The sequence below is a fragment of the Tamandua tetradactyla genome, chromosome 3 (assembly GCF_023851605.1).
Source record: "Tamandua tetradactyla isolate mTamTet1 chromosome 3, mTamTet1.pri, whole genome shotgun sequence".
NCBI lineage: Eukaryota > Metazoa > Chordata > Mammalia > Pilosa > Myrmecophagidae > Tamandua > Tamandua tetradactyla.
The window spans coordinates 26241295-26257308 of NC_135329.1; the positions used below are offsets into that span (position 1 = coordinate 26241295).

The 16014-nt window shown below is 38.3% G+C and overlaps 1 protein-coding gene across 3 annotated transcripts in view; it reads left to right on the plus strand.

The window, feature by feature from the left end:
• Positions 1-16014, plus strand: part of DOCK5 (dedicator of cytokinesis 5) — a 241667-nt gene that overhangs the window by 134133 nt on the left and 91520 nt on the right. For all 3 annotated transcript variants that reach the window (XM_077152826.1, XM_077152828.1, XM_077152827.1), the window contains exons 14-18: positions 2018-2142; positions 3711-3809; positions 5407-5479; positions 7042-7145; positions 8180-8363. In XM_077152826.1, coding sequence (XP_077008941.1) covers positions 2018-2142; positions 3711-3809; positions 5407-5479; positions 7042-7145; positions 8180-8363 — 585 coding nt within the window. The remainder of the gene's footprint in view (positions 1-2017; positions 2143-3710; positions 3810-5406; positions 5480-7041; positions 7146-8179; positions 8364-16014) is intronic.

A 16014-nucleotide genomic window follows, 5' to 3' on the forward strand; every position in this document is an offset into this window, starting at 1 on the left:
ACGGCGAACCCAATCACTTCACTGCTCCCATTCCTCCTGACTGAATCACTCTTCACCTCTTGTTAATAAGTTGATTCCTACTCAACCACTCTAGTTGTAACTCTTAATCCTATGTAACAAGATCTGGTGCTCTCAAATTGTGTTTTCTCTAAGGGAATGACCGTGTCATCCATTCATTTGCATAAGCAAGAAGCTTGAAAGTCACTCTTGACACCTCTTTTCCCCTTAAAACCTGTCAGTTTTTCCTATGAAAGACCTCTCAAATCCATCCCCTTCTCTCCATTTCCATTGTCACTACCCAAATTCTATCTATTATCTTTTTTTTTTTGGACAACTGCCATAGTTTCCTAACTGGTTTTCCTATTTCTGAACTTTATTGCCTTATTTTTTTTCCACATTGTGGCATGAATGATCTTTTATGGAAGCACATCAGCTTACATGTCCCTCCATTTCAAAGACTTCCATTTATATTTAGGATGAAGTTAGAAATTCTTAACTAGACCGGCCAATCTCAGCTAGGTTTCACTTTTGTCATTCTGTGTAGCTTAATTTCATACCGTATATTTCTCATGTGAGATCCTTGATCATATTCTCTTCTACACCTGGGCCTTGGCAATGCCATTCTTCCTACCTGATCATCTCATCCTCCCAATGTCAGCTCAAAAGTGACTCCCTAGGATAGTCTTGTACTTTCCATATAAGGCCAAGATCTTGTGTCATGCTTTAACAGAGTCCAGCCTGTTTCTTCATAGGACTAATGCTTTTCTCCTCAACTACACTGTGAGCTCTGTGAGGGCAAAGCTGGTGCAAGGCTCACCACTGTGTCCCAAACACCTAGCACTGTGCTGGATAAAGAACGGATACTCAATGAATTGTGTTTTTTTTTTTTAATAAATATTACCCCACTCTCTTATTGTAACAAATTTATTCAAACAGATCCCTACAGTTGGAAATCTAGAATGTTTCCAAGTTTTCAACTTCATAAGCAATATCACAATGAATAATCTTAGAGACAAATCATTGCCCACATTCCTTAGGACAAATATTACCAGTTGGATTGCTGAGTCAATTGAGGCTTTTGACACAAATTGTCATTTTGTCTATTGAATAGATTATATCAATTAAGATTTCAAACTGTAAGGTATGAACAAGCCCCTTTTGCTTCATCCTCACCACCTATGAACCATACCTCAATTTTTTTTCCCAATTTGCTAAGTGATATGGTGTTAAGGTGCCAAAATATAAGCCCTATTTTCTTATAATGCTATAAGGGTCTCATTTTTCACATTAAGAGGCAGTTTAATATGAAGTCACTTTTACAATGCTGAATCTTCTTATTCGGGAACTTCACATGCTGTACATTTATTCCATATCTCTTTTATGTGTCTCAGTAAAATTTAAAATTTTTCTTCACTGTGGAGACCGCACATTAATTAATTAATTAATTTTTAGAATTTTCTGCTGGTTAGCCAAAGGGGAAAAAAATTCACAAGCACGAATTATGGTTTTGGTAAAAATAACTAGGCTAATTTAAATAGACATAAATTACTCTATGGACTTTCAGAAATAGTATCTATCTCATCAAGGTTTATGAAGAGTAGATAAATTTAACGCATGAAAGACAGTTTGAACAGTGCCTGACACAAAATACGCACTCAGCATCAGCCTTCTTTACCATCAGATGTGATAAAATGGCACACTCCCAAGGCATTGTAGAAAAATGCCCTTATAAACTAATAAAAATATATTGTGTAGTTAATAAATAGAAGATAGCATTACTCTTTGAAATAGTTAATCCCAAAGAAAAAACTATACTTCAAAGAAATCTTGGCACATATGGAAAGGTAGAATGAGGTAAACTGAAGAGAACAATACGTAAGGAAGACTTTTGCTGTCTGAATAGTTCATTATAAAGTCAGACCATACGTATTTTACGTAAATGTTATATACTGTTACATCCTGCAACTTAAAAATGACTTCTAGACGACACTTACTAAGATGAATTGTCATGTTGCAGGAGATGTTCGGAATGACATCTATGTTACCCTGATCCATGGGGAGTTTGATAAGGGGAAAAAAAAGACACCAAAGAATGTAGAGGTGACCATGTCTGTGTATGATGAGGATGGCAAGCTCTTAGAGGTATGTATTCTCTCCCGGAAATGGTGATGCCATCAGACACTTCATAATGATAACAGTGGCCTTTTGGATTCATTTTCGTAGTTAGCCAGGTTAGGGTGTGTTGGTTTTGCATAAAGAAAAAATTGTGAAACCTGTTTAATTTATGATTGATAAGTACCAGCTTTTCTAATTAACCCATTTACACTCGTATTTTCACATTTCTCCTGTGCTAAAGAAATATCACAAGCCATTAATGATTCTATATATAAGCTTTGGATGCAGAGATTATCATGTTCAAGTCATTTAGCTACTTTCAAGCTTAAGTTCCTCTGGGACTTGAGCAAAGTGGCATGAGTCCATAGGTATTTAAGGGCACGTTTCCTTCACCTGATCAAGAGAACCAGAGTTTGCTTGCCTGTTATAGAATTGTTGAGCAGGGAGAGACCTCGGTTGGAGATGAGCTACCATTGCTTTTTATTTTAATAACCAGGACGTGCAGCCTCCCAAAAGATCTTAAGATAACCCAGGCAAAACTAAGAATAGATCCAGGTACCCTAATTTCCAGTTCATATTTCCAACTGCAGCGTTCTGTTTTTGTATATAGAGCTAAGTTGATTTTTTGGCATCAAAAAGAAGATAAAAGGTGAGTTACAGGAGGCCTCCATTGCTCAGCTGAAATCTGGTTCCTCTTGTATGAGCTTTAGGCACCAAGTGCCTTATTATTACATAGGTACTTGAGGGAAACAATGAAATGCAGAAGCCCATTTCTTCCATCAAAAAATGTTATGATCTTGGAAGAAAACATATCCAGACAATTTGCAAAGTCAAGTCATGTTCTGTGTTAGAGGGATAAACAGAAGGCTGTGGGCACAGACCTGGAATGATTTAATTGTGCTATTGGGCTAGAGCCCTGATCCCCAAGATCCATTAAAAGTACACTTCTCCTGGCCAGTCATTTCATAGCTTTGCTAAATAGCATGGAAGTGCCCATTGAGGTCTGGTTCAACTGAGCTAAGAGGTTCATTATTAGAAAAGGATAAAGCCCTCTGTTTTAGTTAACATGTTAGATCTATACTCAAAGTCCTAAAAATAATGTAGACAAGAAGGAAAAATCATGTTCCTCAAAGAGGCACATGTTACATAGCTCCCAGCCACCACCACTGCCCCTCTGTTCCCTGAGAGAAAAAAGAAATATGGAGGAGATTGTATGGCTGGGAGTGTTAAGAGGGAATAGAAGTTATAGAAAAGAGGAATATAAGGGAGGGGCTGGGTCCTTTGGCTCCTACCAGATTTATATACTTCGTCTCTGCAGTAAAGTGGTAGAATATCAGCCTTACTCAACTTTTTTTTGCATGGGCAGGCACCAGGAATTGAACCCAGGTCTCCGGCATGGCAGGAGAAAAGTCTGCCTGCTGAGCCACTGTGGCCCGCCCCTTACTCAACTTTTGATCCCCCAAGTAACCAGTTAATGGAGGCTAGTATAAGACTTGTGCAGGTCCTATGGGGATGAAGTCCATGCATGGAATGTAAAATGCTCTTGTTCTTGTAAATAACATTATCACCTCTTAATTTTTTCTTGCCATCCAAAGAAAGCAATTCATCCTGGTGCTGGATATGAAGGCATTTCAGAGTACAAATCAGTAGTCTATTACCAAGTCAAGCAGCCCTGTTGGTATGAGACTGTCAAGGTGAGAAGTGCTATTTGTAATCTCTGTCATATGTTAAACTTCATTTAGATTACTATCTTCTTTTTATCCCTAAGTCATTCCTATTTTATGCTGAAGTTCTCAATAGATTGCCTGTGGTGTATAAGAGGAAATGCAGTTCTAGTTATAATTCTGTATAACAGCACTTCTCTTTAATAAACTCAGAGTTTTTAAACATTTTCATTCATAAGTGTATAGAAATTTGAATAAAGAAACATGTGGCTGTAATAGTATAACTATAGGCTGCCAAGATGGTCTCAAACCAAATGGAAATTTTCACACTTTGCAAGTAGTTTCCTAACATTTCTTCTTGGCCTCCAACCAAATTTTCTGGGATTCTTTTCAGTGTAAGTATATGCATTACAAATTCTAAAGTGCTTTCAGATCAGTCATCTCGTTGGATTCTCACAGTAGCCTTAAGACTAAAACAAGTGGATATCATAATGCCGTCTTTCTGATTAGGTAACTAAAACTCAAAGAAGTTAAGTGACTGCAACATCCTAGAGCTTGCTTAGTGTCAGAGCCTAAATTAAAGGTCTGAATCCCAGACGCCATCAGTATGTTCTGATTGTCAAAATTACGTGAGCTCTTCATAGCAAAAAATAACTTGCAGTAATATCTCATTTGAGAGATAATTATTTTAAGTTATACATGCGTCACGTGCTTTGAATTATGCTGTTTATACACATATATTTTCTGCTTTTTAAAACTACCTATCTTGAGACAGTTCTTCTGAAACAAATTTTTAAAAATATTTTGTTGACAAATCTTTACATACATACAGACCATACATGGTGTACAATCAGTGGCTCACAGTATCATTACATAGTGGTATATTCATCACCATGATCAGTTTTAGAACATTTGCATGACTTAAGAAAAGAAATAAAAACAAACAAAAAAAAACAACACATACATTGCATACCCGTTACCCCTTACCCCTCTCATTGGCCACTAGTATTTCCATCTACTCAATTCATTTCACCCCTTATCCCCCCCATTATTTATTTATTTTTTAATCCATATTTTTTTTTACTCATCTGTCCATAACCTGGATAAAAGGAGCATCAGAGACAAGGTAGAAACAAATTTGTAATACTGCATACTATTCCATTATGTAAATGTTATAACTTATTGAGCTATTTGTCACGAATTCTCTCCTCTTTTCATTGCCCAGTGACTCTATTTTCCCTGTCCCCTCTGTACATGTAAGCAGAAAGAGCTTCCTTGCCCCTAGTATTTTATCTTTCCTTCCATTACCATATCAAAGTACTCTTTGCAGTCTGAAAGTTTCCATTCAACCACAAAATACTAATCTTTTCCTGTTTCATACTTGAAAAAATACTAGCAACTCACAATATCTTCATATTCAGAATGGATGGGAAACAGCAGGCTTTTCCTGAGATTCTTTTGGCATGAAAATAGCTAACTCACCTTGTAATGAAACGGTATGCCAAATCTCACTCTATAGGAATTAATGTTGTAATAAGTTTCTAAAATTGAGCCTAATTCTGTAAAATGAGCTATGAGTCCAAAGCACTTTATAAATCTGTACTATTAATTCCTTATGCTTATGCAGGTGTCCATTGCTATAGAAGAAGTCACACGCTGCCATATAAGATTTACATTCCGTCACAGGTCATCCCAGGAATGTAAGTATTAGGAGGTGTGCAGCATATTTCCATAGGAAAAATATTTGCTCTTGTTTGATGGCACTTTTGTGGAACCAGAGAACAAGATATCGGAAACCTTATTTTGGAGTTCATCGGTGCTAAGAAAAGCAGAATAATGAATTTTCCTGGGCTTCCAAGTTCTGTATTATCACATCATATCAGAACTTCCCCAAAATGTGTTCTGTAGAACACTGAAATTTTGCAACTTGCTAATAAATCCTCTTTGGAAAAAACAAAGTTCTAGAATCAAGTGAGTCATAGATTGAATCATATGAAATTGCTATTTTCATAGATCAAAATAATCAAATAGCACAATTTCATATGGTTCTACATAGTTATCTAACATTCACTTGCCCCTTAGTTTGTACCAGTTACTATGTGAAGTTCTATTTATAAATGACTTTGAGTGCCCGCAATAATTGGATACGACGTGTACTACTTTTATCTCAGTATGAAAGAGCCATTAAAGGGTGGGTTGTTGAATTTTGTTTTGATACATGTTCAAAGCAGCTTTATCAATTATACCCCCAAATTGGAAATATCGCAAATGAACATCAGCAGAAGAATGGATAAACAAATTGACAGGTAATCGCATGGTAGATTATAGGAACTAATCTGGCAGAATACCTAAATCACAGTTTGGAGCCCGCCTGTGGTAAGAACAGGTCTCTAGTTACTCCAGCCATAGACGTATGGTCAGGGAACATGGTCAGCTCAGAGTACTGCATCTGACAACCAGGAGGTCGGAGTTCTGCTTCCTTGTGAGGTTAGATCCCCTTCCCCAAATGCCACAGTGTACCTGCACACATATCCACTTCTCCTGGCACCTGGGCTCCATCTTGGTAAGGAAGGGTTAAGGAGAAACCGTGGGCAGCATCAGAAACTTTGGAGTACTGATGAAAACTTCATCGAGTCTAAGTTTTAAAACTACAAAGTGAGATATCACTCAAAAGAGATTTGAAGCAAGGCAATTGACATGATTAGATTTTTTTCTTTTTTTTTTTTTTGCATGGGCAGGTACTGGGTACTGAACCCAGGTCTCTGTGGCCCGCCCAACATGATTAGATTTTGTTATGAAAAAAAACCACTCTGACTGCAAGGTGGAGAAACTGTTGGGTGGAATAAAAGTTTGGAAGCTTTTGTATTAATACAAGAACAAGGACAGGGTAGCTAGAACTCAAGTAGGAGTAGAAGTGATGATGAGAAAAAAGATTCCAGAGCTATTCACTGACCTGGGAGTGAGATTGGTGTCAACATCCAGATTTCTGATTTGAATGATTGAGTGGATGCCAGTCTCATTAACTAAGGAATGTAGGAAGAGGAGCATATTTTGGGCTAACAGAAGAATTCAGTTTGGGAAATATTTCCTTGGAGAAGCCTGTGACACACCCAGCATGTGTAGCTTAGTATGACTTGCTGAACTGTGTTTGTTATGGCATGGCCGAATGTCACCCCAGAGCAAAATGCAAGATCAGCCCATCATAACCATCGCTTCCTGGTGTGTCTCTGCACTGCTCAGACACCTATTTCTGTCTTTTCAGCCAGAGATAAATCAGAGCGAGCATTTGGGGTGGCCTTCGTGAAGCTGATGAACCCAGATGGCACCACTCTACAGGACGGGAGGCATGATCTGGTGGTTTATAAGGTGGTGCTAAGAAAATGAGGCTCAGACAATTGCTGAGAAAGTGTTTGCTACCAGTGCAATTGGCTTTTAAGACCCCTTTCGGATTTTTGTGTGCAAATATCACAAACCTTTGTAGAGCTGTATTTATTTGCCCCTCAAAGTCTAGAAACCCAGAGGGCTATTGATCACACCAATGACATGCATGGTCTCTCATGCCCTGTCTGGGAAGAGTGAGTTGTACTTTTTATTTATTCTTCTAAAGAGCATCTCTCCCTCTTCTGCAGATGGTGTTCGACAGAAGGTAAATAATAACGGGGCTGGCTTTTTCTATTCTGTCCTTCACTTCATACTGTATGGAGCACAGACAGTTTCTCTTTTGGGGTTTGGTTAGCATGTGGTGGTTGTGGTAGGATGTGGTTTTCATATCACCATGAGCCAGGCACCATTAACTCTGCTGTAGGGCGTTATTTCCTTCCCTAGTAGTTTTAGTCCCTTGTCTGCCCTTTCCCTTCTAACTGATGCTGAGCTGTTGCTTCTACTGAGATTTTAGAGTATACAGTAGATGCTGTGACATTTTAACCACCAAGATCCAGGGTTTTTTCAAATAGTTGGTGGCTTTTTTGTGATGTACTTAATTGCAGTATATATTTTCCTTAACAGCTCCATAGTGTGTAAATAGTTCTGGAAGGCATAGTCTATTTCTTCTTCCATCAACCCAAAAAGAAGTATAACCATGACCATTTACAAGTTCAAAACAATGAAATCCCAGCGTATTCTCTAATATATATGTTTACTTATAGCAGAGACAAGGATATTTTGGTTTCTAGCTCATAACTCTTTCCATTTTCTTTCAATGATGAAATTATTTCTTGGCTATATCCTCAAACTCCATGGAAAGGTATCACAGAGTCTCATAGTTAGAAGGAACCTTAGGTGTAATTTGATAAAACCATGTTCCTACAGTGGAAGTGCACTGGGCTCATTATAGAAACTATTTTTATTTGTCTGTCAAAAGTTGTGCCCATCATTTGGTTCTTACCGTGCTTCCCTTTCAGGGTGACAACAAGAAAATGGAAGATGCTAAATTCTACCTGACCCTGCCTGGAACCAAGGTGGAGATGGAAGAAAAAGAGCTCCAAGCATCCAAAAATCTGGCCAATTTTACCCCCAACAAGGATAGCACAAAAGATAGCTTTCAGATTGCCACCATCATTTGCTCCACAAAACTCACCCAGAATGGTAGGTGTAGTGACTGTGTTTACCCCAAAATAGGTCTTCGGCTGGTCCTCTGAAGCTCCCTTGCTAGATTCATGGGGCTGGACTGTGAGGACTATATGAGGCTGGATGCTGTGCAATTTGGATTTGGTTCTCTGCTCTTCAAATCATGTTCTGGGTAGATCTGATCAGTTAGCTAAAGCTTGTCCTGATGTTCTGTTGCCTATCTTTCAGCAGGGATGGGAAGCATTTCTGTGTTGTTGTTGTGTTTTTTTTTTTAATATTGCAAAACCCATAAATTTATTCTTTTAACGGAGGCTGTAAAACTCAAAGATCTCATGTTTCCTTCCAGCAAGGCAAAAAGACTCAAACAATGTGTTCTGTATAGTATATGTAATAAGAGATTTTGGTAATAAAGGGAGAATACTAGCAAAGAAATACAATCAGCCTTCTGCCCAAACAGGTATGGCAAAGAACAGGGAGGGTTTTCTGTTAGAGTTCTGTATTTGCCCCACATATTCTCTTCTTCCCCGTTTGTTCCAGTCAGGAATTTTCCATGAAATAGACTGAATAGTTCAAGTGAGGCTTCATGTTGTTTACTCTTTGAAGCTCTGATATCAGTTGTAGCAAACATAGCCTTTCATAACCAATAACAGCTTCTTACTCATTTAACCTATGTAATATTCAGACTTACTGAACTTAACAAGGCAAGAATTAACTGTCCACGGATTTGTCTTAGAAATTGTGTATCCCATATGCTGTGTAGATGATGAGTTTCTTTGGCATATTAGAAGATTTTGAATTGGTACCTTGCAGAGGCTCTGCCTTAGGGAAGTCCTTAGACAAAACAGTTTAGATATAAAGTACACCCATGGATCAGATGGTAGTTAATCTTTAGAAGGGGTCAGTATCATATTTGTTTTTATAAATCATGGTTGGCTAGATTTTAAGGATAATATTTCAACTTGGACAAGTGGCTAGACTCAACAGAGTGAAGTTCACGGCTGACCCAAATGGCAAAGTAAAAGTACACCCACCAAAAATTAAGCCAGAAACCATTTTGAGCTTCATAAAAGACATGACAAAATTATATAAGTTACATTACTCATGTGTGGAAAAGTGAATATAATAAACTGCCTATAAGGGGGCAAATGGTACACTGTTTGTAGAAGAGGATTTAGAAGATAGGTTCAATTTCTAGAGCCAAATTACTGGTCAAGGGTCTGAGTACATTAATAAAATAATCTTTGATATATCTTCTAAACAGTGAGAGATGTGCACAAAGATTTATATATGAGGTTGTTTCCCTATTATGCATAATAGGGAAATCCTGGAACAACCCAAATGTCCAATTGAGGGGGTCGGTTAAAATTATATAATGTAATCATATGTTGAAGCGTATGTACCTACTAAATATCATATTTCAAAACATAATCAAGGAACGTGGGGAAAATCTTAGCAATATGTACAGTATGATCCCAATTTTCTCTAAATATATGAGGGCAGTTTTGAGCCAGAATGTTCAAATTCCATCTCGGCCAGATGCTAGCTGTAGTGGTCTTGGGCAGATCACTTAATCACTCTCGGCCTTGATTTCCTCATCTTTAAAATAAGAGTAATCAGAGTTAATATTTCAAAGAATGAAATAAGTTCATGTGAATACAAAACAAAGTTAAACTGTACCTGGCCTATAGTAAACACTGTATGGGTGTTAACTTTTTGTTTCCATCATTGTTGTATGTATGCAGAAAAAAACTAAAAGTACTAACTCCGAAAGTTTATATCATTCTTATTTTCTTTACTCGTTTAATATTTTCTAGACTTTTAACTAAGAAGTGTCAAAATATTATTTTGTAATTTAAGTATGTGGTAAACTCTAGTGCATTAGTGTACTTTTAGAACTGTAAAGCGATTATTCACTGGGATGGTATATTAGTTAGGATTCTGGAGAGAAACAGAACCAACAGGAGTTACCTGTAAATATGAGATATATAAAGGTTTCTCATGCAACCATGGGAAAAGAAGAGTCCAAAACCTATAGCACAGCTGGCAGCTCTGATGAAGGGTCTGGATAATGAACTCTGTAGAAAAGAGCCTGCTGGCTGAAGAAGCAATGAGAAAGTCTTTCTCCTTCCTTAAAAGTCTTTGTCTGATTGGATTATCTAGTTGGTGGGAGATGTGCCTTAGTTGATCACAGATGTAATCAGCCGCAGATGCAGTCAGTTGACTGATGATCTAATACACCAGCCTTCCAGTTGATCAACCAGCCATGAAATATATTTGCAGCAACGGTCAGGCCAGTGCCTGACCAGACAACTGGGCATCATCACTTGGCCAAGTTGACACCAGAGCCCAGCCATCACAGTCCACCCCTTGTCAACTTGGCATCTGTGTACCTTGAAACATGCTTAATTTCCAAATAGAGCACAATAACAGACACTTGTTGCACCTAACAATACTGAGCTGTCCTGTGTACAGCTGAAAACTCACTACATCTCTCCAGAATAGGGTACAAGTCCTTTGGTAACATTCACTCTTAAACTTCATATCCTATGAATTAAATACTATAATATGAATAATACAACTTATGTCATATGATAAGAGGAAAACAAGATATTTGCTTATATACAAATGTAAGCATACTCATAACAAAGCAGCGAGGAAATACAGTCCTCATTTCTGTAACTGTTTGCATGGTGTAGTTAATATTTATCATAACTTCTACTACCCATTCCATGTTCCCTTTACCCTCAGCAAGCACTACAGCTGGTTGTATTTCTTTGCCTAGTGGGGTGACCCAAACCTTCATTCTTGAAGTTTCTGGGCCATTGGTAATCCTGCCTGGGTTGTTGCAGTTTTCCATTGACTGTAATCACAGGGCATGGTAGCACGAAGAGACACCCTAGGGGATCTCCTATAGTTCAGGAAAATGATTCTTTACCTCCATTATGTAGTTGCAGTCCTATTTCCCCTTGATAGAATCAATCACCTCAGACAGAACAGTAACCCTCTTTTGTGCCTCTGTTGATTCAGTGGCATAAGAAGCCAAAAGTGGCCAGGTGTCAATCTTAAGTTCCAGTTCAATGGAATCAATGTTGTGTCTCCTGGTAGGAGCACCCCTCCTTTTGTAACTAAGAGCTGTAGACCAGCAGAGCTTAAGGATTCAGGAACAGGAAACAAAAATTTTCCTAGTGGATCATTAGGGGTGATAGTGAGTAGTGTCACTCCCATATCCACCCCTTCATTCCTGGACCCGTGAATCCTGGCTATGTGAGAAATAGCACCATACAGTGGACACTGATTCAGAGCGTACGCAGCCTCCTGCTACATTGCCCCCCTGCAAGGTATTGCCACCTAGTTGACACCATAATTGGGTCTTCAAAAGGCCATTTCACCATTCTATCAACCCAGCTGCCTCTGGATGATGGGGAACATGATAAGACCAGAGAATTCCATGAGCATGTGCCCCTTCTAGCACTTTATTTGCTGTGAAATGGGTTCTTTGATCAGAGGCAATGCTGTGTGGTATAACATGATGGTGGATAAGGCATTCCATGGATGGCAGTTTTTTGTTTTTTTTTTTTTATTAACAGAAAAAAAGAAGTTAACCCAACATTTAGAAATCATACCATTCTACATATGCAATCAGTAATTCTTAACATCATCACATAGATGCATGATCATCGTTTCTTAGTACATTTGCATCGGTTTAGAAGAACTAGCAACACAACAGAAAAAGATATAGAATGTTAATATAGAGAAAAGAAATAAAAGTAATAATAATAGTAAAAAAAAAAAACAAAAAACCTATAGCTCAGATGCAGCTTCATTCAGTGTTTTAACATGATTACTTTACAATTAGGTATTATTGTGCTGTCCATTTTTGAGTTTTTGTATCTAGTACTGTTGCACAGTCTGTATCCCTTCAGCTCCAATTACCTATTATCTTACCCTGTTTCTAACTCCTGCTGGACTCTGTTACCAATGACATATTCCAAGTTTATTCTCGAATGTCCGTTCACATCAGTGGGACCACACAGTATTTGTCCTTTAGTTTTTGGCTAGACTCACTCAGCATAATGTTCTCAAGGTCCATCCATGTTACTACATGCTTCATAAGTTTATCCTGTCTTAAAGCTGCATAATATTCCATCATATGTATATACCACAGTTTGTTTAGCCACTCTTCTGTTGATGGACATTTTGGCTGTTTCCATCTCTTTGCAATTGTAAATAACGCTGCTGTAAACGTTGGTGTGCAAATGTCCGTTTGTGTCTTTGCCCTTAAGTCCTTTGAGTAGATACCCAGCAATGGTATTGCTGGGTCGTATGGCAATTCTACATTCAGCTTTTTGAGGAACCGCCAAACTGCCTTCCACAGTGGTTGCACCATTTGACATTCCCACCAACAGTGGATAAGTGTGCCTCTTTCTCCGCATCCTCTCCAGCACTTGTCATTTTCTGTTTTGTTGATAATGGCCATTCTGGTGGGTGTGAGATGATATCTCATTGTGGTTTTGATTTACATTTCTCTAATGGCCAGGGAAGTTGAGCATCTCTTCACGTGCCTTTTGGCCATTTGTATTTCCTCTTCTGGTAGGTGTCTGTTTAAGTCTTTTTCCCATTTTGTAATTGGGTTGGCTGTCTTTTTGTTGTTGAGTTGAGCAATCTCTTTATAAATTCTGGATACTAGACCTTTATCTGATATGTCATTTCCAAATATTGTCTCCCATTGTGTAGGCTGTCTTTCTACTTTCTTGATGAAGTTCTTTGATGCACAAAAGTGTTTAGTTTTGAGGAGCTCCCATTTATTTATTTCCTTCTTCAGTGCTCTTGCTTTGGGTTTAAGGTCCATAAAACTGCCTCCAATTGTAAGTTTCATAAGATATTTCCCTACATTTTCCTCTAACTGTTTTATGGTCTTAGATCTTTGATCCATTTTGAGTTAACTTTTGTGTAGGGTGTGAGATATGGGTCTTCTTTCATTCTTTTGCATATGGATATCCAGTTCTCTAGGTGGATGGCAGTTTTTGTGGAAGCATTGTGTGCAGAGAAGGCAAACTCATATCAGGAGTATGTTTCTATTCCAGTTAGAACAAATAGCTGCCCCTTCCATGAAATGGTCCAATGTAATGAACCAGCTGCTAGGTAGCAGGCTGATCACCTCAGGGAATGGTGCCATATTGGGGATTGAGTGTGGATCTCTGTTGCTGACAGATTGGCACTCAGCAGTGGCCATAGCCAGGTCGGCCTTGCTAAGTGGAAGTGCATGTTGCTGAGCCCATGCATAACCTCCATCCTTACTGCTATGCCCACTTTGTACATGAGCCCATTGGGCAGTGGCAAAAGTGGCTGAGGGAAGGAGATGTCTTGTATCCACAGGACAGATCATTTTATCTGCTTGATTATTAAAACCTTCTTCTCCCGAAGTCACCCTCTAGTGAGCATTCACATCAGACACAAGTATCTTCATATTCTTTGCCCATTCAGGAAGGTCTTGCCACACACCTCTTCCCCAGACCTGTTTGTCACCAATTTCCAATCATTCTCCTTCCAAGTTCCTGACCATCCAGCTAAACCGTTAGCAACAGCTCATGAGTCAGTATACATATGCATCCCTGGCCAGTTCTCCTTCCTAGCAAAATGAACAACCAGTAGATGAGCCTTTCCAGACAAGAGTTCAAAGAACAAAGAAAACCTGTAAAAACATATAATAGAAAGCAAAAAGGACTTCTGTTAGAAATAGCCATATTGTTACACTATTTATTATCGCCAAGTCAAAAATTTAGGCAAGTTCACTGACAGGTGGAAATATACTCAAATTTGAACATTTTGTTCACATCTATGTCATCCCATCTAAATGTTCTGATTCCCATGCTATCCCAATATGGTAGCCACCAGCCACATGTGGGTTGTGAACTTTAAATTAATTAAAATTAAATAAAATCAAAAGTTCAGCTCCTTGGGCACACAAGTCCCTTTCAAGTGCTCAGTAGTCTTGTGCAAGTAGAATTTTCATATTGTGGCAAAAATATACATTTCTGTCATTGTAGGAAGTTTCTGTGGATATCACTGTGTTCTTTCTGTTGTGGCCATCATCATTCCTGCTGTTTAGATTTCAGAAAACTCATCCTACCAGACAAAAAAAGAGCTTTAAGTAATAGCCTAGTCCAAAGAAAGTTCAAAGAGCCAACTCTCATTTCATTTAGGGGGAGTGATGACCTTTCAGTATGAACTGGGGTATAGGGAGAGAGGACAGAGATAGGAATGATAGAGAGACTGGCCAGGGCAACTCTGAGTCATGGAGAAAATAGGACATTCTAAGGGACAAATGATAGTTGCGGGTCATTCATACATTTGCTTTCTGCCAATTTGCCGAAAATTAAAAATTATCATTTTAATTTATTCTGAAAAAGAAAAGGCTCAAGAATGTTAATGACGCACCACCTGTATAAGAGAATTTACTGATCAAAGAGGGCAGCCGTTCACCTTTTACACTGAAACCATGACCAAAGGCATGTCTTCTTAGCCTTGGGAGGACTAATTCAAACTCAGAAAGTTAAAAGCCACTGTGGTTTGTCACAAAGAGATCTTGTAGAATCTCTTAGGTATATATGTATGTATTTTTTTTAAATAGAACAAAACAATTTGTTCTGGATTGTTTGTTGCTGGGAGTGTATGGAGGGTGAGGATAGATTTATTTCTCCAGGAAGGGGAGAGGAGAGTTCCTCTCTCCATGCAAGTATGGGGTACTGTGCCAAATTATTCAGTCATCATTTCCTTTTACCCTCCAACACCCTAGGACATGATGGCACAAATATTTCCAGTATTATGCCCAGTTTACTGATAAGAAAATTAAGTTTTAAGCTGAGAAAATATCTTGCCTAAATTCTTAAGTAGTGAACTTGGGTTTTGAAAACAGTTATTTGTAATTCCAGAGCCTATGATTTTTCTTTTTTTTGCTTTTCTTTTTAAAATTATATACTCCCTAGTCCTGTCGTTTTTCATAATCACCTGTCAAAGGTAATCTCTATCCTAAATTTTGGGATTGTCATTCTTGCCTTTCTTTGAATAATATCTAATGTAGTTGAAGGTGATTGTTTCCAGTGACTCAGAAATTCCACCCTCAGTTTTATACCCCAAGAAAGTTGCTGTACGTGGGTGTTAGAAATCATGCAAGAATGTTCAGAGCAGAATTGTTGGTGATGGCAAAAACTAGAAACAGCCCAAATGTCCGTCAACAGTAGGTTGTATAAACAGATTATAGTATACCTATAAAATGGGGTAAATGCTATTCAGCAATGAAAATAAATTGTTTCGCAAAACATGCATTAACCTATGTGAATCTCAGGCATAACAAATCTTGTGCTCTTTTGTTAACTCTATGCCACCACCCTTGCAGCCCTGAGACCTTATGATTCACAGTATGCTAAAATATATTCATAATGTGAGCAGTGGTGTGGCATGTAAATATCACATTTCTGGGCAATTGGTTTCTTTGCAGAGCTGAAGCTACTGGGTGAATAGTCACCCCTGATAAAGTATCTAAATTCTTTTCCTCGGGCAGCAGTGAGCAGAATGAAGAATGACTGGCCTGTGGCAGAAATAGGAGACAGGGAAGACAGAAGTAGACCAGTGCTTGGCATGGTGCCTACTGTTAAACATTTGCTTTAGG